We start from the raw sequence: 24,108 nt of genomic DNA on the forward strand, positions 1-24,108 counted from the left end.
GAAATTTGGGATTCATTTTTTAAAATTTCATCTCTCACTGCCATTTTTCCATTCTAGACTGAGAATATACAGGTTACACTACCTCTGGAGGACCATTTGGAAGGAAAAGTTGGTTTTAAGACATATGTGAATTATTTCACAGCTGGTGCTGACTGGCCTGTCATCATCTTCCTTATGCTAGTCAACATCACAGCTCAGGTACGTAAGGGCGTTTATTTTGGTTTGTGCACTCAGCTTGATATTTATATACTATTTATACTGTGTTTTATAATTATTTATTTATATACAATGGGGAACACGTGTACACCCATGGCAGATGCATGTTGATGTATGGCAAAACCAATACAATATTGTAAAGTAAAAAAAAAAAAAATAATAATAATAAATTAAAAAAACAAAAACAAACAAATAAATAAAATATAATATAATTATTTTTAAATATATATATTAAGAAATTTATCTCAAAGACTTTGCTCATGTAGTTCTGGGCCTATCTGGGTGAATGTGAAATCTGAAAGGCAGGCCTGCAGACTGCAACCTTAGACAGGAGCTGACCCTGATGTCTTGAGACATAATTTCTTCCTCCTCTAGGAAGCCTCAGGGTTTGCTCTTCAAGCCTTCATCTGACTGGACGAGGCCACCACAGTGTTGAGGGTGGTCTCCTCTCCTGAAGTTCTGATGATGGATGTGAAGCACATCCACAAAATACCTTCACAGCAACATCTAGATGGGTGTTTGGTTGAATCACTGGAGACTGACCTAGCCAAGCTGACACCCAGAACTGACCATCACTGTACCTGTCAAGCTTTTTCTTTGAAAAAAATCCGAACATATGTACTGTTATTACTGCCTTTTGCAGTCCACTTGGATTTGCATTGATGTACATTATATTTGGGGAGCAAAGTCTTCTAGGGAAAAGGGGATTTCTTTTAAAGATATTAACGTGTAAGATGCCCTCCCCTGACCCGTGGTCATCTAGGGTATGGGGTTTGGTGCAGACCTGAGGCGGAAGGACCGTCTCCGTGTTCTGGAGCCTTTCCATCCCCCATCCTAGTGAGTGGGGTGTGAGGCTCAGTGATGTCAGTGTGTGAGTGACTGTTGTTTCCTGCTCCAGGTTGCCTACGTCCTGCAGGACTGGTGGCTTGCATTCTGGTGAGTGATTCCTGGTCTGACCCAAAGTGCTGTGAAATCTATACAAAGCCCCTTTTCCCACAGAGTCAGGGGGAGAGATGGGGCAAGTTCAGCCTCCTCTTCTGACCCTCATGTAGTTTCCCTGAAGAAAGATGAAAGTTCCTGTGGGTGGTGTGTGATCCCCTCATGGTCTCTCCCCATGTCCCTCCCTTTAGCTGCTTCTTCACAGACAATTCTTTTTCTTTTTTTGAACTTTTAATATTGTATTGGGATATGGCCGATCAACAATGTTATGATAGGTTCATATGAACAGTCAAGGGACGCAGCCATACATATATACGTACCCATTTTCCCCCAAACTTCCTTCCCATACAGGCTGCTGCATAACATTGGGCAAAGTTCCATGTGCTATACAATAAGCCCTCGTTGGTTACCTGTTTTAAACATAGCAGTGTGTGCATGAGCATCCAAACATTCTATCTATCCTTCCCTTCGGCAACCATAAGTTCATTTTCTAAGTCTGTTTTCACAGATAATTTTGAAAACTGAAAGTCATGATTCAGATTTTTAAAAGGGAGACACACAGAGGGCCTTGTGAGCTGGGAAACACCTTACAGCATAAAATACATTTCTTGAATTGAGGTAATTTTTTGTGATATTTGTATAAGTTCTATGTATATCTATAGTGTAATCTTTTTTATTTCCTCTTCCATAGGGCGAATCTACAAAGTGAGCTGTATTCTGGGACATTAGTAAAAGAAGATGAATATGTAGTGTTTGTTCTGAACTGGTACTTAGGAGTTTATTCAGGTAAAGTTGAGTCATCTGCTCTATAATACCAGAGTTTAAGGTGCTTACAATGAGTCTGCGTGAGCAAGAGGGCTTCCAGAGTAATTCAGTAATGTCTTAATAGATTAAGTATATGAATCATCTTTACTCTGTGAATTAATTAGAATAGCTATTTTAAAGATCTACTAGAAGAAAAGAGGTTGAATGGAGACTCTTAAGTTGGTCCATACTGGATTTTGGTAGTTAAACCAGGATTGAATATTGAGAAAATCAGCCACTGGAAATATGTAGCTACTGTGTATTCTAATAGGTGCTTTAACTAAATTGTATATCGCTGTATGGAGGGATAAGGGAATTAGAAATGGATCCCCATCCCATTGTTCTGATTCTGTCTGAATAAACCTTGGCTTTTATTGATATTGGATGAAATCCTCTGGCAGCATGGACCCCACATAAAAGCATTATTCCCTCCCAGGTATGCAAAGCTCCCATTTCAACACTGCTCATCTCCTGGGCTTCACTAATAACTTGAGAAGCTAAGCAGGGGAAGTCCAGTGTCTGGAAGTAGGATTCCTTCTCTTTCTTACTCTGAGATCACAGTGTTATCTCCTCCCCAACTGTGTGATTAATTCAAAATTTGGCTTCCTAGACTAATATTATCATGACTGTCTCTATTCACAAGAGTATTTAGAATATATATAGCATAGCATTCAGTTCAGTTCAGTTGCTCAGTCATGTCCGACTCTTTGTGACCCCATGAATCGCAGCACGCCAGGCCTCCCTGTCCATCACCAACTCATGGAGTTCACTCAGACTCACGTCCATCGAGTTAGTGATGCCATCCAGCCATCTCATCCTCTGTCATCCCCTTCTCCTCCTGCCCCCAATCCCTCCCAGCATCAGAGTCTGTTCCAATGAGTCAACTCTTCGCAAGAGGTGGCCAAAGTACTGGAGTTTCAGATTTAACATCATTCCTTCCAAAGAAATCCCAGGGCTAATCTCCTTCAGAATGGACTGGTTGGATCTCCTTGCAGTCCAAGGGACTCTCAAGAGTCTTCTCCAACACCACAGTTCAAAAGCATCAATTCTTCAGCGCTCAGCTTTCTTCACAGTCCAACTCTCACATCCATACATGACCACTAGAAAAACCATAGCCTTGATTAGGTGGACCTTTGTTGGCAAAGTAATCTCTCTGCTTTTGAATATGCTATCTAGGTTGGTCATAACTTTCCTTCCAAGGAGTAAGCCTCTGTTAATTTCATGGCTGCAGTCACCATCTGCAGTGATTTTGGAGCCCCAAAAAATAAAGTCTGACACTGTTTCCCCATCTATTTCCCATGAAGTGATGGGACCAGATGCCATGATCTTCATTTTCTGAATGTTGAACTTTGAGCCAACTTTTTCACTCTCCTCTTTCACTTTCATCAAGAGGCTTTTTAGTTCCTCTTCCCTTTCTGCCATAAGGGTGGTGTCATCTGCATATCTGAGGTTATTGATATTTCTCCTGGCAATCTTGATTCCAGCTTGTGCTTGTTCCAGCCCAGCATTTCTCATGATGTACTCTGCATATAAGTTAAATGAGCAGGGTGACAATATACGGCCTTGACGTATTCCTTTTCCTGTTTGGAACCAGTCTGTTGTTCCATGTCAAGTTCTAACTGTTGCTTCATGACCTGCATATAGGTTTCTCAAGAGGCAGGTCAGTTGGTCCGGTATTCCCATCTCTTTCAGAATTTCCCACAGTTCATTGTGATCCACACAGTTAAAAGCTTTGGCATAGTCAATAAAGCAGAAATAGATGTGTTTCTGGAACTCTCTTGCTTTTTCCATAAACCAGCAGATGTTGGCAATTTGATCTCTGGTTCCTCTGCCTTTTCTACAACCAGCTTGAACATCTGGAGTTCACGGTTCATGTATTGCTGAAGCCTGGCTTGGAGAATTTTGAGCATTACTTAAATTAGCTACTTGTATAATTATCTGTCTTATAAGTTTTATTAGAACTTGTAATTGAATTAGGCAAGCCTAGAATGAAACTGTAGTTTACGCTTATTTTTTTTCCCCTGTGTTATTTCTATTTAGTGAGAGGAAAACAGTGATTTTTACACTTTTCTTTAGAAATATATTTTTTGAAAGCATTAAACTCTTAGAGAATATACTTTATACATATATATATATATAAGTTTTCTATTCTGTATTTTATATATGTAACCCTCTATACAAATTTGATCTATAGAATAAAATACACAGTATCTTTTTAAACTGCCTGCCATGCTTTAGCATGGTTTGGGATCAGACAAAGATCTTGTGCTGAGTGATGTTTCTTTATTTCAGGGTTAACTGTGTCTACTCTCCTTTTTGGCATCACACGGTCTCTGTTGATATTCTACATCCTTGTTTATTCTTCACAAACTTTGCACAACAAAATGTTGGAGACCATTTTAAGATCTCCAGTATTGTTCTTCAATAGAAATCCAATAGGTAAGTCAGACACCATATTTTTTAGTGAATATATCTTGTTAACACATTAAGTGCCTGGTTACATTTTCATATTTGAAAATGGAAGAGATGCTTTCAAGAAAATCACTGTGTATGTTTATTCGTTTTCTACAAAAAGCTTCACTGATCATTTTTACTGCCAGAGAAAATCTGAATATAGAAGCATATAAGCTTTTATTCCAATTTATACATGTCTGTAAAAATACATGACTGTTTACTTTGCAGGATGATTTAGGAGTCCATTTGTTATGTGGCATATGAAACACCTAACAGATGATGCAAATGTGTTGAAATGTTTTTGACTAGCTGTTGAAATGTTGGCTGTGTTACATAGTCTTAAGCTAACTAGGAAGGACTTTCTTCCAGGAAAATCTGTACTGAAGACAGGCTGTGTGTTTCTTTCACTGTCCATCCATTTCTGGGACCACAGAACTCTGACATATGCCCTTGAGTTTTACCTAAACGGTAATGTAAGATTAATTAAAATACAAGATCAGTGAAATATAAACATCCTCTTCAATAAAATCAACCCTCTAGTTTTACAATGGACTTTTGGTTATGTTTAGGAGGTCTTGTGGTTTATAGCAGGTGGATCTTCAGTGTTAAGAGTGTCCCTGAAGGTTTCGCAGTGATTGCTTCCTCCTCCCTGAGGCCTTCGACCTGTCTTGCTTCTGAAGGTAGTCTCGTGACCTAGGTTCCTATGAAGAGTTAGTTCATCAGCCTACATGCCCACTCAGTTCATTTGGTTAGACTTGTTCTGAGGCACAGGGTGGCTTTGTTTTTGCAGGTGATGATTGACAGGGCCTGTTGAGGCAGGGATGTGACTGGAGAGAGGACAGCAGTAGCCTTGGCCTGGCCATCAACTAGCTGTGTGATCAAGGCCAGAGTAGGTGGATACTACTGGGCAGGCAAATCTCCAGGCAGGATGTTGTCATGGTTATAAGTATGGACCCTGGAGCCAACTTCCTGGGTTCAATCCTAGTGCTAGTTATTAATAGTGGTAGCCAGTTATAGTTATGTTAATACTTATATGCTAGTTATTTAATTTTTCTGTGTTTCAATTGTCTTACATATAAAATGAGGATTCTATTCACACACTTACCAATATCTTGACGTTGTGGGCATTAAGCAGGTTAATACATTCACAGCACTTAGCACAGGGTCAGTGCCTAATGAACCTCAGTGAGGATGATGGCATGGTGTCTGGGAACTTCTCTCCTGTGAAATGGGAATAACCGGCGCCCTTCCTGTTTCACAAGACTGTTGTGAGGATTAAATAAGACTGTTTAGTGCAGCATCTTGTGCAGATTTATTCAACACATGTTCTTTAGTCCAGGCACTGTGAGGAGCACAGGATGGTAAACTGCAGAGGCCCACAGAATCTCATCTTATAATGAAGCTGGAGTGAGGAAGTGATTGGAAGAGTCTTTGCTATTACAGCTGCGAGGTCTCTCTACTTTGCCTGTTGATGTGAAAACTACAGTCATAAATTTGGGAGCATCAAGTGGGGCTGAATTTCTGTTATAACAGCCTCTGAGTGGTTGTGACCACTGTTAACCAGGCTCTTGATGGCCTGTAGGCTTCTCCAGATGCTGATTTATTATTCAAGGATTTGGAACCAAGTTTAAATCTTTAAGATCACTAATCCTAGAGCAGCAGGCATAACAGTGTGTATCTTGTTTCCCCCTCCTGTGTCTATTATCAGAAATTCATTCCTTCAAGAAAATAGAAGCCCAAATAAGTACTGCAAATATAGGACCAAAGGTTTAGGGGCATCAGTTATTTACTCTTTTAGCGGTATATTAAATTGAACTCTTTTCTGTGTTTATTTTCAAAAGTAGAATTTTTAACAAATGATTTATGGTTGTCTTTGTTTCTGGTATGTGATGGCATGAAGAGAAAAACCACATATAGTGGTATTACTTGTTACCAAGTTCAAGCTCACTCTGCTTGTCTCACAATGCCAGTAAATCTTACAGACGACATGTTAAGGCAAAGAATAATGACTTTATTTGGAAACCTGGCAGACTAAGAAGATGACAGACTGATATCTCAAAATAGCCATCTTACTGGGGTCTGGATGCCTGGTTCTTTTACAGAACATAGGGGAGAGGAAGCGAGGAAGTGAAGTCAAAAAGCCAGTTATCTTGCACAATAAGAGGGCAATTTTTCTGCAGCCATTCACAGGTGGTGAAAGTCAGATTGTCTCCCTGTGAGCTGATAAAAGCCAATTTAGTTTAACATTCAGGCAGGAGGGCAGTGTTCCCTGACAAAAACAATGCATAGCAATGGTCAAAGAAACAGATCCAGCATGGAGTCAATATTAGCTCCTCCCTGCTACAGTTCCTTTGGTGTGCACCTCCCCTGTCTGGGGCCAGCGTCCTGTTCTTTCTCATCCTGAGTCTCCTCAGGGTGCATCACCCTTGCAGGGGTGGCTGCAGAGTCCTGATGGCTGCAGCATCCTTTGTTTAATGATGTAACAGGTGACATTTTTAGTTCACACCAGATATTTACAAGAAATTCTCATATTCTATCCTGCAGCCTTAAGGATATACTATTATTGTGGAATCTGAGAAGGGAAGTAAAATCAATGATAAGTGATTCTTGGTCATTTAGTAATATTTCACTTTTCCTGCCTACATCCCTCTGGTCTTCTTAGAAGCTTATTCATAAGTCTGTGCTTGTCACATCTGGTATACCTCTGAAAATAACAGCTTATTACCCAAGTAGTAAACTTACAACTTGGAAATGGCCACAAGCCATAATTTCCCAAAATGTGAGCTGCTGTGAGCCATCTGGAGGGGAAAAAAAAGAAATTGCAGAGAGGTTATAATTATGTTTATTTAAAAAGTATCACTTGGCAAAATTAATTGTGATAATTAAAGCAAAATTGGTGTAACAATTAGGATTAACTTAGGTATTTTGCAACTATTGATTTGCCAATTTAGCACTTGGAGTAAGTCTTAGATGGGATGGATCTAAAGGGAGGGAACATTCTCAAATCCACCAACCCTTCCTGTTACTGCCACAAGATTCCCTCATTATTGTAGAAATCAGGACTCAATTTCAATTTCCCACCCACTGCCATTTGGTGGTATTTTTGTTTCTCTTTAGGTATCATCCTATTTTGTCTTTCTTTTTACCATTGACATTGGCTTATTTCATATGAATTTGTAATATATTTAATTTGTTATTGTGTTACCACTAAATCATGTCTGACTCTTTTGTAGTCCCATGGACTGTAGCCTGCCAGGCTCCTCTGTCCATGGGATTTCCCAGGTAAGAATACTGGAGGGGGTTGCCATTTCCAACTCCAGGGGATCTTCCTGACCCAGAAATTGAACCCCTGTCTCTTATGTCTTCTGCACTGGCAGGTAGACTTTTAAAAAAAAGAATTATTTATTTGTTTTTAGTTGCATGGGTCTTTGTTGCTGCACACTGTGGTTGCTTTTTCTGCTGCAGAGCTCAGGCTCTAGGCACATGGACTTCAGTAGTTGTGGTGCACAGGCTTAGTTGCTCTGTGGCATGTGGAATCTTCCTGCACCAGGGGTCAAACCCATGTCCCCTGCACTGGGGACACTGTATTACCAGGAAAGTAAATACATATACTTCAAAAATATTGTTTTGATTTGTTCATGAATTATTTCTCTTAAAGCTCCTATCTGAGGAAATGAGTAATTTTTGTATCCTATTCTTGCAGGAAGAATTTTAAATCGTTTCTTCAAAGACATTGGGCATATGGATGACTTGCTGCCCCTGATATTTCAAGATTTCATCCAGGTAGTGTACCAGTCCTGCCAGAGTTCTCACAGGGAAGAGCAGAGTGCCTGTTTCTTAAGGATTTTTCACAGGGACTGGAGGTGGGCCTTTCAGCCTGGTGATGTGTCCTGTTATCTTCTGTAAGAGGCTGTGTTTTTGAGAGAGAGGTGTGGCTGTGACCTGAGTAACTCCTGGGGCAGGAGTGGCTACACAATCATGTCAATGTTCCTCTGAAGCAGCGACATGCTGGGTAAATGGTTCTCCCTCTGCCTTCCAGGTGTCTGGTGTGCATTCCCTTTACTGTGAGCACATTTCATAACAGAGAGACAGTCACCTCTCATGGAAAGATAACCTAGATTAACTAAATTATGCACTGTATTGGGCTTCCCAAGTAGCTCAGTGGTAAAGGATTTACCTGCAAATGCAGGAGATGCAAGAGACATGGGTTCAATTCCTGGGTTGGGAAGATGTCCTGGAGAATGGAATGGCAACCCACTTCAGTATTATTGCCCAGAAAATTCCACAGACAGAGGAGCCTGGCAGGCTATAGTCCATGGGGCTGCAAAGAGTTGGACACAATTGAGCACGAGCATGATGTGTTGTAGTCCCACAGGGGACAAATATCTGCTGCACCATTTTATTTGGATAAAGCCAAATAAAAGATTGGTTAAAAATAAGGTGAAAATAATACTTTAACAAGGACAATGTTGTTTAGTTGCTAAATTGTGTCCAACTCTTCTGTGACACCATGGACTGCAGCCCACCAGGCTTCTCCATCCATGGGATTACTCAGGGAAGAATCCTGGAGTGGGTTTCCATTTCCTTGTCCAGGGAATATTCCTGACCCAGAGATCAGACTTGTGTCTCCTGCAGTGTAGGCAGATTCTTACCACTGAGCCACCTGAGAAGTCCAACAAGTTTAATAGAGAGAAGCTTTGAAGATATGAAGGCTTTTAAGCCAGTAATTCGATTATGGGATCAAAGTCATCTCAGAAAATGTCTTTTATTTTGTAGACAGTTTTTCTTATCACAGGCTGATTGCTCTGTCCTAAGGTGTCTTATTGCCAAATTCAGACTTAAATTGAAGAAAGTAGGGAAAACCACTAGACCATTCAGGTATGACCTAAATCAAATCCCTTATGATTATACAGTAGAAGTGAGAAATAGATTTAAGGGACTAGATCTGATGGACAGAGTGCCTGATGAACTATGGATGGAGGTTCGTGACATTGTACAGGAGACAGGGATAAAACCATCCCCAAGAAAAAGAAATGCAAAAAAGCAAAATGACTGTCTGAGGAGGCCTTACAAATAACTGTGAAAAGAAGAGAAGCAGAAAGCAAAGGAGAAAAGGAAAGATATACCCATTTGAATGCAGAGTTCCAAAGAATAGCAAGGAGACATAAGATAGCCTTCCTCAGTGATCAGTACAAAGAAATAGAGGAAAACAATAGAATGGGAAAGACTAGAGATTGCTTCAAGAAAATTAGAGATCTCAAGGGAATATTTCATGCAAAGATGGGCTCAATAAAGGACAGAAATGTTATGGACCTAACAGTAGCAGAAGACATTAAGAAGAGGTGGCAAGAATAAACATAACTGTACAAAAAAGATCTTCATGACCCAGATAATTACGATGGTGTGATCATTCACCTAGAGCCAGACATCCTGGAATGTGAAGTCAAGTGGGCCTTAGAAAGCACCACTACAAACAAAACTAGTGGAGGTGATGGAATTCCAGGTGAACTGTTTCAAATCCTAAAAGATGATGCTGTGAAAGTGCTGCACTGAATATGCCAGCAGTGGCCACAGAACTAGAAAAGGTCAGTTTTTATTCCAATCCCTAAGAAAGGCAATTCCAAAGAATGCTCAAACTACCGCACAAATGCACTCATCTCACATGCTAGTAAAGTAATGCTCAAAATTTTCCAAGCTAGGCTTCAACAGTACGTGAACCGTGAACTTCCTGATGTTCAAGCTGGTTTTAGAAAAGGCAGAGGAACCAGAGATCAAATTGCCAACATCCGATGGATCACTGAAAAAGCAAAAGAGTTCCAGAAAAACATCTATTTCTGCTTTATTGACTATGTCAAAGCCTTTGACTGTGTGGATCACAATAAACTGTGGAAAATTCTGAAAGAGATGGGAATACCAGACCACCTGACCTGCCTCTTGAGAAATCTGTATGCAGGTCAGGAATCAACAGTTGGAACTGGACATGGAACAACAGACTGGTTCCAAATATAAAAGGTACTACGTCCAGGCTGTATATTGTCACCCTGCTTATTTAACTTATATGCAGAGTACATCATGAAAAATGCTGGGCTAGATGAAGCACAAGCTGGAATCAAGATTGCCAGGAGAAATATCAATAACCTCAGATATGTAGATGGCACCACCCTTATTGCAGAAAGTGAAGAAGAACTAAAGAGCCTGTTGATGAAAGTGAAAGTGGAGAGTGAAAAAGTTGGCTTAAAGGTCAACATTCAGAAAACGAAGATCATGGCATCCGGTCCCATCACTTCATGGGAAATAGATGGGGAAACAGTGGAAATGGTGTCAGACTTTGTTTTTTGGAGCTCCAAAATCACTGCAGATGGTGATTGCAGCCATGAAATTAAAAGATACTTACTCCTTGGAAGGAAAGTTATGACCAACCTAGACATCATATTAAAAAGCAGAGACATTACTTTGCCAACAAAGGTCTGTCTAGTCAAGGCTATGGTTTTTCCAGTAGTCATGTGTAGATAGATGTGAGAGTTGGAGTGTAAAGAAAGCTGAGTGCCGAAGAATTGATGCTTTTGAACTGTGGTGTTGGAGAAGACTCTTGAGAGTCCCTTGGACTGCAAGGAGATCCAACCACCAGTCCATCCTAAAGGAAATCAGTCCTAAATGTTCATTGGAGGGACTGGTGTTGATGCTGAAACTCCAATATTTTGGCCACCTGATGCAAAGAGCTGACTCCTGGTCTAGGAGGTAGGAGAAGCTTCTAGGAGGTGACCTTTGATCCCAGATGAGAGGGAAAGGCCACTGTGAATGGTGGGGCAAAAGGTGCTGGTGGAAGCCAAATTCCTGTGTGGGACCCAGTCTTTCTCTCTATCACCAGCTGAGGGGAAGGGGCTGGAAGGTCCTTTTTCAGCAATGTTAGCATACCTGTGTTCAAACTCATTTTTGATGATTTTGTTTATCCCTGTTGTATTTGATAAACCTTAGAAGATTCTTGATCATTTTTATTTTTATGAGATGGCTGGATGGCATCACCGACTCATTGGACGTGAGTTTGAGTGAACTCCGGGAATTGGGATGGACACGGAGGCCTGGCGTGCTGCAGTTTATGGGGTTGCAAAGAGTCGGACATGACTGAGTGACTGAACTGAGCTGAACTGAACTGAAAGTGTTTATTCCATATACTTTCCCTCATCTAATTCCTTCTCATTCCCTTAGATGAAATTTCAGATAATTTATTTAATATTTTGTGATAGTGATGCCAAGTGTGGCTAAGGAAAACCCTGGACTCTGAGTAGTGGTCTACACTGCAGGACAGTCCACCCCCTCAGGTGATTTCACTCAGAGACCACATTCCAACAGAGAGATGATCATGAGTTTGTGCACCATCCTGTACACTGACTCTTACAGCTACCAGCCTGTTCAGTCACATTATATAAGTGGTTGCGCAAATTGGATCTGTCCACCATTTCAGAGGATGAAGGAGAGCAGCATAAAAAAGTCAGTTTATGTGGTGTGATGCATCTGATAATTATTCATGATATCAACAGCTTTAAAGTGTGGCAGTGCAGAGCCCCACAGTCTCCCTTTCCAAGCCTCCATCTGAGCTCTCCCTCTTACCATCTCTGCCCCACAAAGCCACACTCTCCTTTTCTGTAAAATGGAAAAAATAACATCCACTTCCTAAGTTTGTTGGAAAGATAAAAATGAAATTCATTTTAATATTATTTTTTGCATAACATCTAAATGCATGTTGAGCACTAAGTATCTATTTTTAAAATACCACATGTGTGTTTTAGGTAAGAGGAATAGTCTGATGACAGTGGTATTTGTTGTAGTTCAGTTGCTAAGTCATGTTCAACTCTTTGTGATCCCGTGAACTGCAGCACACCAGGTCTTCCTGTCCCTCACTATCTCTTGGAGTTTGCCCAAGTTCAATGTCATTGAATCAGTGATGTTATTCAACCATCTCATTCTCTGCTACCCTCTTCTCCTTTTGCCTTTGGCAAAGTGGCATTATGTTGCATTAAAGTTATTATCAGAGACAGTTTCAAGGCCCATAAATATCATCTCATGAATTTGTATCACAGAGATTCCAGGTTTGTAATCCTTGAAGATTTTGATGAATACTTTCTTATATAGACTCACAAAATAAAAATAAGTTGTTTTCAAGATAGACCATTGAGCATTAACTATTTCAGAGTAATGTAATTTTCAAACAATTTGCCGAAGTCCCAAATGACACTGAGTAAGAAGTCTAAATTATCTACAATTCTTGTCGTTGAAATCGTCATCTCCAAGGAGTCTTCCTACTGCTAAAACAAGTGAAAATGAAGGTGAGATGTGGAAGTTAGGTTTAGGCATTGTAATTTTCCAAAAAAAAAAAAGGTTTAGGACTGCTCTGAGCATGTGAACTTGCACACAGCTGCTCTCAGCAAAATACTGTAATTTATTGAGGAAAACTAAGTTGCAAAACGCTTATTCCCCACACATCCCTCATTCAGGAAAAAAAAAAAAAAAAAACAACCCAGCAGCTTGTCAGAGCTGAACTAGTCTTCACGTCCTTTCATGGACACAAAGCGCTAATCCTGAGGGCACTTGGGTGACCAATGGCGACCATGGTGAGACCACCAGGGACCATGTCATTCCCTCCTCAGCACACACAGAACGCACTGACTGCAGTTTTATAAAGTGAAGATGCCCAAGAAAAAGAAAATGTGAAGGAGGTGTCCTCAGTCATTTCTTTCCAGAGAGGGGAGTTCAAAACAACAGGCCACTGCATCTGGATATTGAGAATGAAGCCTGAGACTCAGTGTAATAGGTTATTATGGGTCACTTGCTTTTGCAGCCTTTACCTGTCTCAGCACCACTGACCCTTGCATTTCATTGTGTGGAGATGTCAGGGAAAGTGTGTACAGAGTATTCTAGCCTCTCTCACTGAACAATGACTTTGTCATTTTGAGATCTCTGTGGGTGTTGATCCCTTTCCCAACCCCTTCCTCAAATTCCCCTTGGGGATGTTTATTTTTAATATATATTTAATGCTAGTCCTTTGTGGATATTTTCTTCCTGTCAGTGGCTTGCCATTTATATCCTTAGTGGAGATCAAGGTCTAATTTTGATGAAGTCTAATGTTTACCTTTTTTTTTTTCTTTCGTAGTTGATGTTTTTGTATCCTAAGAAATCTTTGCATATCCTTAGGAGTGTGAAGATAATTTTCTGTGTTCTAACTTCTTAGATATTGATGCATCTTGCACTAATCTTTATATGTGAAAGAGTAATTAGTCATTGAGTTTTATTTTTTTCCAATTATTCTGGACATGTTTGCTAAAGACTTTTATGCATTGGATTAAGGAAATCTGCATCTGTATAATTTATTTTGTTCCTCAGTAGTTGCAGGTTATGCCAATATTTTGATCCTTATACCAATACTGCATTCTTAGTTACTGTACATTTTAATAAGAGATGAAACCCGTAGTTTAAATTGTCTAACTTTGTGCTTCTTTGTCAAGTTTGCTTTGATCATTCTGGATTCTTTACTTTTATATGTCAGTTTTAGAAATCTTTCAATTTGTTTTTAGATAAAAGCCTGAAAATTTTATTAATGTTTCCTTTATAGAATAGAATATTCTATAGAATATTCATGAAGTCTGAGTCTTAACAATGTTGGATCTGCAATTACTAATATTTGTCTCTCTCTGCTTATTTAGGTCTTCTTTAATTTTAGAAATATTTTGTAATATTTAGTATAGACATATTACACTTCTCTGGTTAAATTTATTCATGCATATTTGTTTTTCATAGTATTATTGGATTTTTAAAAATTATTTATTAATTTATTTTGGATGCACTGGGCCTTCTTTGCTATGTATGGGCTTTCTCTAGTTGTGGTGAGTGGGAGTGACTAGTTGCTGTAGGTGAGCTTCTCATTTAGCTTTTCCTATTGCAGAGTATGGGCTCTAGGGCGCATGGGTTTCAGTAATTGTGGCACATGGGCTCGGTAGGTACAGCTGTCTGGTTCTAGAGCCTGGGCTCAGTGACTGTGGCACATGGGCTTAGCTGCTCTGCACATGTGGATTCTTCCCAAACCAGGGATCGATCCCATGTTCCCTGCATTGGCAGGTGGATTCTTAACCAGTTGGACCACTAGGGAAGTCTTGTTTCTGATACTATTACTCACTTGCTGTTGCTAGTTTATAGAAATATAGTTGATTTATTTGTGAATTAACTTTGCATTGCCTGGAGTCAATAGTGGTATGTTTTTTATTTTTTTTAATTCTATAGGATTTTGTCCATATGCAATCATGTCAGCTGTAAATAATGGCAGTTTTGTATCTTCATTTCCAATATCTATGACCTTTATTTCCTTTTCTTGACTTGTTGTGGCTAGAGTTTCCAGTTAGTGTTAAAGAGAATCGGTTAAATAAGATAATCTTGTATTCTTAGGGCAAAATCTTTCAGTAATTTTTCATTACAAATAATATTAATTGCAATTTTTTATGTAGGTATCTGTTATCAGATTGAAAATGTTTCTTTTAATTTCTCAATTGTCAAGAATTTTACTTCTTTTTAAAAAATGAAGAATAGGTATTGAATTTTAACAAATATTTCTTCTACATCTCTTCAGCTGGTCATACAATTATTTATCTTTACTCTTTTAATGTGAATTATAGTGATTGGTATTTGAAAGTTAAACTTAACATTCCTGGAAAAGAGTTTACTTGGTCATAATGTAGCATCTTTTTCTGTATTGCTGTATGTAGTTTATCAAGAATTTCTGGACCTGTTGTTCATGAAGGATATTGGTCTATAATTTGCTTTACTTAAAATATTTTCTCAGCTTTTGTTATCAGAAGTGTCAGTCAGTTCAGTCGCTCAGTCATGTCCGGCTCTTTATGACCCCATGTACTGCAGCATGCCAGACTTCCCTGTCCATCACCAACTCCCGGAGCTTACTCAAACCCATGTCAATCGAGTCAGTGATGCTATCCAACCATCTCATCCTCTGTCATCCCCTTCTCCTCCTGCCTTCAATCTTTCCCAGTATCAGGGTCTTCTCTAATGAGTTAGCGCTTTGCATCAGGTGGCCGAAGTATTGGAGTTTCAGCTTCAACATCAGTCCTTCCAATGAATATTCAGGACTGATTTCCTTTAGGATGGACTGGTTGGATCTACTTGCAGTCCAAGGGACTCTCAAGAGTCTTCTCCAACACCACAGTTCAAAAGCATCAATTCTTATGTATCTTCATGAAAATACATGGGAAATATTTCCATTTTTAAAGGTAAGTTTAATGTCAGCTTGACCAGACTACATTCCTCAGTTATTCAGTAAAAAGGTGATCTGTGTGTTGCTCTGTAGGTATTTTGTAGATGTGATTGAAGTCCATAATTAGCTGATTTTAAGTAGGGACAAAGCCTCCCTGAAATAAAAAGAAATTCTACTTGTAGAGAACAGTATCAGCCCTGCCCAAGGGTTCCAATCTGTCCTTTGTAACAGGCGACCCTGAGTATTTTGGACTTGCCCAGTCAAGTTAGATTGTGGAATATTACCTTTTTATGTTCATTGGTATGTCGTTTAATATTCCAAGACAGTTTGGTTTGCAATTTTTCTTTCTTTTAATGTCTTTATCTGGTTTTTATATCATGATAATGCTGGACCCTGGAAAAGTACCGGGAAAAGTTTGGTAAAACTTTTCTGCACAGTGTTTTTGTGAAGCCCTCTGGACTTACAGTCTTTTCTTTGAGAAATTTAAAAATTATGTATTCAGGGAATTCCGTGGTAGTCCAGTGGTCATGACTTGGTGCTTTCACTGCTGCGGGCCTGAGTTCAATTGCTGGTAGGAAAACTAAGACCCCACAAGCTGCATGGAATGGCCAAAACAATAAAATAAGTAAAATTTAAAAAAAAGAATTCCAATTCTCAATCAATATGCATTTATTATGATTTTCTATATTGTTATGTTTTATATGTCATTTTTTAAGACATTTGTCCTTTATATTAAAATTTAAAAGTTTATCTGCACAATGTTTATTATAGTCTCTTTGTAATGCTTATGGTATCTTTTGTATTAAAATGAAAGCTGAAGTGTTAGTTCCTCAGTCATGTCCGACTCTTTGTAACCCCATGGACTGTAACCTGTCAGGCTCCTCTGTTCATGGGATTCTCCAGGCAAGAATACTTCTATAGGTTGCTATTCCTTTTCCAGGAGATCTTCCCAACCCAGGGATCAAATGTGGATCTCCCCTATTGCAAGCAGATTCTTTACCATCTGAGCCACCAGGGAAGCCCAGTCTTTGGTGTTATCCTCTTTTAATTCATGTGAATTGTAAATTTTCTCTCTCTTTTTTTTTTTTTCCTTTTGCATTTTGTGGTGATTTCAAAGAACCACGCTTTGTGTTTGTTGATTTTTCTGCTTAGAAGTTAGTTTTCTTTTTCATTCAGGTCTTTTGTCATTTAGTTGCTTAGTTGTGTCTGATTTTTTGTGACCTCATGGACTGCAGCACGCAAGGCTTGCCTGTCCTTCACTATCTCCCAGAGTTTGTTCAAACTCGTATCCATTGAGTTGATGATGCCATCCAACCATCTCATCCTCAGTCGCTCCCTTCTCTTCCTGCCCTCAGTCTTTCCCAGCATCAGGGTCTTTTCCAGTGAGTCAGCACTTCACATCAGGTGGCCAAAGTATTGGAGCTGCAGCATCCAATCTTTCCAGTGAATAATCACCATTGATTTCCTTTGAGATTGACTGGTTTGATCTCTTTGCTGTACCAGGGACTCTCAAGAGTCTATTTTTTTTTCTATTTTCATTCTTCTACATACTTTAATATGCTGTTTTTTTCTTTTATTTATAAGATGGATTTCAAAATCCTTGATTTTAGCTTTTTTTTAAAGACTATTTTCTTTTTTAAAAAATATTTTAAATTTATTGGAATATGGTTGATTTACAATGTTGTATTTGTTTCAGATGTACAGCAAAGTGATTTAGTTATACATGTACCTATATTCATTCTTTTTTAGGTTCTTTTCTCATATAGGTTATCACAGAATGTTAAATAGATTTCCCTGTGATATACTTTTATAGTGCTCTTCTTTTTAAGGTGTACCATGATAAATTATAAAATAAGAGGACTCCAGTCTTAAATTTTGTAATATCGTTGAACTCTGACAAAAGTGGAAAGGAAACTATTGATCAGTGAGATACACTAAACATGAAGGAAGAGATACACCATGTTTCCCTAAAGCTTCCTATCGTGCTGGTTAGCAAACTGTGAACCAAACCCCACTATTCACTCTTCAGTGGAGTTAGCTATGACTCTAAGTTGGGAGTGAATTGAAGGATATCCAGGTCCCAGAGCTTATGTGGTTGTGAAAAGACCCAAGGCAGTCAAATAAGGGATGAAGAATGTGATTAACATATCCCAAGCAAAGGCCAGGTTTAGAAAAGCTTAGTCTTAGGGTTTGTACGTGGGTGTGTACACTTGTTAGTCACTCAGTTGTGTCCGATTCTTTGTAGCCTCATGGACTAAACTGCCAGCCTCCTCTGTCCATGGAATTCTCCAGGCAAGAATAATGGAGTGGTGTGCCATTCTTTTTTCTAGGGGATCTTCCCAGCCCAGGGATTTTCTGTGAATTTTTCTGAATTATGAAAAATCACCATTTTCTCTCAAGTGAAAGATTTCGTCTAAGAATTTTTTTATTTGATTATGTGGATTCATAGACTTTGGATAGAATTTCCCAAATGGGAAATATATAAAAATAATGATTCTTCTTATCTGGGGAATATCAGGACTTGGGTCATTTGCTTCTGGGTCAATATACTTCTTTCTATATACCCATCACTGTCTCTGTTCCATAGTCTGACAGAGGTGCAGAAGCACATGCCGTGGTGATGTGGTCCATCAGATGGGCCTGGAATCCAACCAGGTGGGGGTAACTGTGTGTGTAGCTTGAATTGGGCTTTTTGGCATTTCTGAGAATGTAGGAGAAAGAAATGAGGTTGGCTACAAGGAAGGGATTTATTGTGTGTTTATTGTACACTAGGATCTTTTGTTTCCTTCTTCAGATGTTAACTTGTTGCTTAGATACTATTTTCATCTTCTACAAACTTCTATAAAGGGTTTAAGATGGCTGGCAATAAAAGATTCACAAATGTACATAAATATAAAAGTAAAAGTTCTCAGTGATGTCCAACTCTTTGGGACCCCATGGACTGTAGCCTGCCAGGCTCCTCTGTCCATGGGATTTTCCAGGCAGGAATACTGGAGTGGGTTGCCCATCCCTTCTCCAGGGGATCTTCCAAACCCAGGGATCAAACCTGGGTCTCCTGCATTACAGGCAGATTCTTTACCATCTGAGCCACTTGGGAAACCAATATGTTGTGTGTGTGTGTGTGTGTGTGTGTGTGTGTGTGTGTATAATAAAGCTGTTAGAGGCACCCTCTTTGAATTGCTTTAGAATTTAGGGCCATGAAATCTGAACCTAACTCCAGAGTTTCTGAGAGCATTAGTAATGGGTCTTCAGTGGGTACCTAAGGAAAAAGCATTGGCACAGCTTCCATGGAGCCCTTCATTTTGATCTTACCTCTGCTTCCCAGGCTACGTGCCAGGCTGGGTTAGTCATAAAAGGCCCTCACCTGGAGTGGTTTAGTCACTCAGTCTTGTCTGACTCTTTTTGACCCCATGGACTCTAGCATGCCAGATTCCTCTGTCCATGGGATGTTCCAGGCAAGAATACTGGAGTCAGTTGCCATTTCCTTCTCCAGGTGAACTTCCTGACCCAGGGACCAAACCTGGGTCTCCTGCATAGCAGTCAGATTCTTTAATGACTGATCCACCAGGGAAGCCACCTGGGGAGAGCCAGATTATTGAAACGGATGAATGTTGTTCATCAAATGATGCAAGTCTGCTAAAAACCAGTAATTTGGGTTTTTTTCTTTTAATAATTAACACTTTAGGTGTAGTTTTTTGTTTTTGACAAAAAACAATGGCAAGCCAAGTGACCTAAAGGCTAGACATAGAAGGAGCTGGAAGGACCCCTCCCTATGAACATGAAGGTTGTAGCCTGGTAGGATGCACAGTCAAGCCAGTGGCTGAAAGAAATTGTTTTCTGTAGGTCTAATAGGAGGGAGGTCAGACAGCCCTACTTTTCTCCACTTATGATTAGCATTTATTCCTTCAGAACTCCATGCTCTTCACTCTGAGTTTTCTTTTGATACCACAGCAGAGACAGGGAGAAACAGGAAAGCACATGGGTCTCCATCCAGATCATGCAGTTTGGTTCCCAAGGGCTCCTGGCCACAGAGTCACAGTTCTGGTTGGTTGTTCCTCCTGCCTGCAGCTGTGACTCTGGGATTCCCTGAGCACAAACTGCTCCTCTCCTTCTCCAGGATAAGCAATACCTTACTGGGAAACTTTAGGACAACCACTTACCCTCCCAACTTCATTATTTCTTATCTGTAAAGAATATTCATTGTTAACTCAGATAAGCATCTCAACCTTCTCATCCCAGCTCCTTTTTGGTCAAAATTTCCATTAACTGTGATTACTGCCTGCAAATCATTCATGCCATTCTTTATATTTGTTAAACCAGCCTATAAAATCAGTCATAAGTCTTAGAATTGTCTAAAAATATTCAGGTATTCTTCCCTGTGTTTCCCCATCCCCCCTGTGAATATCACCATGGATTTGTATCCACCTGAGATCATAAACTTCAGAGGCCTTGGTCAAAACTGGGTGAATCTGCTAGTCCCTACCACCTCACCCGACTTTCATAGCAGGCAGACACTAAGTGTTGATTGCATTCTTATTGCCTGATACTGTCCTCCAGAGTATCATTATACTTTTCCTGATAAAGATGGATGCTTAAATCAGCATCAACCAATGATTTCATTTTCTATTCTACCTGATATCTTTTTTAGACCTAGATCATTTCCTAAGAGAAAATCATCTCAGGGGATGATGTGATGATTAAGAGAATATTCATGGAACCCAACACAGGGCCTTACACACAGTACACACATTGTAAATGGAATCTGGTGGTGTTATAATAGTTAACCTTTGGAATGGGCATTTTAACTACTTAGTATAATGACAGAAAGATGGTTGTATGTTGGAGGCAAGCTTAAATATGTCATAATGGCTCATGACATGGGGTTCCCAGCTCCGTGACTTAGGCTTTGCAGTTTCCATCAAGTTACTTTTCCTCTCCCTGTGCCTCACTGTCTCCATTTGTAAAATTAGATAATACTGTTACTAGATACGTTACACTGAATTTGTAATTGCTGCTGCTGCTGCTAAGTCGCTGCAGTAGTGTCTGACTCTGTGCAACCCCATAGACGGCAGTCCACCAGGCTCCCCCGTCCCTGGGATTCTCCAGGCAAGAACACTGGAGTGGGTTGCCATTTCCTTCTCCAATGCATGAAAGTGAAAAGTGAAAGTGATTAACCACTTCTTTATCCCTACATGGATAGCTGAAGCATCTGGATTCCTCATCTGTAATGCTTGCTCACTCCTTTCTCTAGTAACACCTGCTGACTCCTGATAGTTTGAGATGCAGCTCCTACTCTCTGAGCCTCAAATAGTCTCATCTGTTAAAAATAATAATTCCTGCCTCAAAGGGCTACTGAGTGTATCACAAGAGCTGATACCTAGAAAGTTCTTATCAGAGTGTTTGGTGCATGCAATAAACATCATGAGGACCACCTATACTTCTATTTCTTTGGAAGGGAAAGCATTCCCTGCTGTTTCAACAAGTTTCAAGGAAAGGAGTTTAATCCTAACAAATCAATAAAATTTATCTTTGAAAAGTATCTTTGATATGAAGGCCTCTGTATTTTCGCTATTTCAGACATTTCTACTTGTGATTGGTGTGGTGGGCGTGATGGTGGCTGCAATTCCTTGGACTGCTATACCTGTGATTCCCCTTGGCATCATTTTCTTTTTTCTTCGGCGATATTTCTTAGAGACATCACGAGATGTGAAACGCCTGGAATGTACAAGTGAGTACCAGGGCTCTCAGGTTGGGATGGCAGTGCAGTCTGTCTTCCATTTATGCCTCAATTAACCAGACCCCTGAAACTCTGCAGACTGTTCTATGGTATTTCTCACTGTTAACATTAGGTGATTGAAAGTTATGGCCCCTGAGAGTAGGTTTGGCCCTTAAGGCAAATGGAGCTGGCAGCGGGTCAGCTGCCCTTTGCATTTTATCCCAAGGAGGATGGATGTGAGCACCATGAGGACAGGAACCATTTCTGTCTTGTTCATGACCTATGTCCTAACACAGAGTATCCACTCTGTTAATACTATTATTGAAAGTATTTAATCATGTTGGAACTAATGTAGAAGGAAAATAGAGAATTGTTCTTCAAAAGAAAGCTGAGCACTGAAGAATTGCTGCTTTTGAACCGTGGTGTCGGAGAGAAGACTCTTGAGAGTCCCTTGGACTGCAAAGAAATCTAACAAGGCCATCCTAAAGGAGATCAGTCCTGAGTGTTCATTGGAAGGACTGATGTTGAAGCTGAAACTCCAATACTTTGGCCACCTGATACGAATAGCTGACTCATTTGAAAAGACCCTGATGCTGGGAAAGATTGAAGGCAGGAGGAGAAGGGGATGATAGAGGATGAGATGGTTGGATGGCATCACTGACTCAATGGACATGAGTTTGGGTAAACTCTGGGAATTGGTGATGGGCAGGGAGGCCTGGCGTGCTGTGGTTCATGGAGTCGCAAAGAGTCAGACACGACTGAGCGACTGAACTGAACTCAAAGTTACCAGAAATGACAAGGAAAGGAAAAGATTAGGGAAAGGAAAGGAGACCTCAGGAAATATATGTCAAAAGTGATATATTTGAAAAAAATATTCTTTCACATGTTCTAGTAAGTTGCAGTTGTTAAAAGTATCGGAAAGATGTGTGTTAGTTGCTTAATCATGTCTGACTCTTTGAGTCTACATGGTTTGTAGCCCACCAGGCTCTTCTGTCCATGGAATTCCCCAGGCAAGAATACTGAAGTGGATAGCCATTCCCTTCTCCAGAGGATCTTCCTGACCCAGGGGTTGAACCCAGCTCTCCTGCATTGCTGGTGGACTCTGATATCTAAGTCACCAGGGGAGCCCTATTGAAAAGATAAGCCCTTTTATTTTCATGTCTGCTCTTTGTCATTTTCAGTATTTGGGGTGATAACCACACTGTTTGAAAGCTGAGTGGGGAAGAATTGATGCTTTTGAACTATGGTGTTGGAGAAGACTCTTGAGAGTCCCTTGGACTGCATGGAGATACAACCAGTCCATCCTAAAGGAGATCAGTCCTGGGTGTTCATTGGTAGGACTGATTTTGAAGCATTTGAAACTCCAATACTTTGGCCACCTGATGCAGAGAGCTGACTCATTTGAAAAGACCTTGATGCTGGGAAAGATTGAGGGCAGGAGGAGAAGGGGACAACAGAGGATGAGATGGTTGGATGGCATCACTGACTCAATGGACATGGGTTTGGGTGGACTCCGCGAGTTGGTGATGGACAGGGAGGGCTGGCGTGCTGCGGTTCATGGGGTCACACAGAGTCTGACACAACTGAGTGACTGAACTGAATTGAACCACACTGTTTGTGTTCCCCTTTCTCAAAGCTATTCATAGAAATGATGCTGAAAATAATCCCCTAGGAGAACTCAGGAGGGGGATCGGTTCAGTATGTATTTAGTTGATAACTCCATTCACCTTCCTAGTTTTAGAATAATGGGGAACAGAGGCATCCTTGGTGGTCCTGTGGTTAAGACTCTGTGCTTCCACTGTGGGGGCAACCAGTTTAGTCCTTGTTGGGAAACCACATTCTGCAAGGTGCAGCAAAAAACAGAATAATGGGGAACACATTTTATGATTCATTAGTCTATTCTACAGGTAATCACAGATGATGAAATAATCAATTTTTTCTCTTATTATTGCACACATTTCATCAGTATTAAAACAAAAATAAGGAAAATAGACTGTTATATATTTTTAAAAGTTATAAAAATAACCAAAAAGTAAGGAGAGGATATGTTTGCATCAGAGACCTCAACTGTGAATAATTATTGGAGATTAATACCAACTTAACCTTCTAGAAACCAAGCCAAGAACAGACGCGTGTTGAGTCTCATGCTTCTCTGTATCTACTAAGTGGAAAAAAAATCTCAGTTCATCCAGTCAGAGGAGTTTTATTGTGGCATTTGTATGTTTTGTTTTTAATAATAAACACTTGAGGTACTTACCTTTATTTGCAAAAAGAATAGTGATCATCAGTTTCATAAAATCTGTAGAAGACATTTTCACTCATCTAGAGAAGCAGCTAACCTCCTGTGAGGTCGAGTTTGGCGAGGTGTTTGGATAGATGGGGAGCAGTAGAGTCCAGGTGTGTGTGCAGTTCTACCTATATGACTCAGTGGGATGGTAGGACCTGGGGAGGCAGAAAAGGAAGTGATGAGCTCCATCCAGTCTTCTGTGTAGACAGGGTTCAGACGTTTTATGGTTTGAGGCCACTCATGAGATGGAGTCATTCAATAGTCTTGTCGCAAAGCAGGTCTCTGGCACATTGAGAGAGAGATTGTTCCAGAAAAAATATTTGACAGAATTTTTGCATGGGGCAAGGGCTATTTCCCATTCACATGGAAGTGGAGAAATGGGCTCCTTCTGAGGCTTTTGTCAAGAAGCAGTACACGATTTTCTCAATATTTGATCTG

The 24,108-nt window shown here is 40.0% G+C and overlaps 1 protein-coding gene across 3 annotated transcripts in view; it reads left to right on the top strand.

The window, feature by feature from the left end:
* Positions 1-24,108, top strand: part of LOC113902485 (multidrug resistance-associated protein 4-like) — a 157,691-nt gene that overhangs the window by 65,221 nt on the left and 68,362 nt on the right. For all 3 annotated transcript variants that reach the window (XM_027557822.1, XM_027557823.1, XM_027557821.1), the window contains exons 16-21: positions 58-198; positions 1,115-1,152; positions 1,847-1,941; positions 4,252-4,398; positions 8,117-8,196; positions 21,245-21,395. In XM_027557822.1, the coding sequence (XP_027413623.1) occupies positions 58-198; positions 1,115-1,152; positions 1,847-1,941; positions 4,252-4,398; positions 8,117-8,196; positions 21,245-21,395 (652 nt within the window). The remainder of the gene's footprint in view (positions 1-57; positions 199-1,114; positions 1,153-1,846; positions 1,942-4,251; positions 4,399-8,116; positions 8,197-21,244; positions 21,396-24,108) is intronic.

The sequence above is a fragment of the Bos indicus x Bos taurus genome, chromosome 12 (genome assembly GCF_003369695.1).
Source record: "Bos indicus x Bos taurus breed Angus x Brahman F1 hybrid chromosome 12, Bos_hybrid_MaternalHap_v2.0, whole genome shotgun sequence".
In the NCBI taxonomy this organism is placed as follows: Eukaryota; Metazoa; Chordata; class Mammalia; order Artiodactyla; family Bovidae; genus Bos; species Bos indicus x Bos taurus.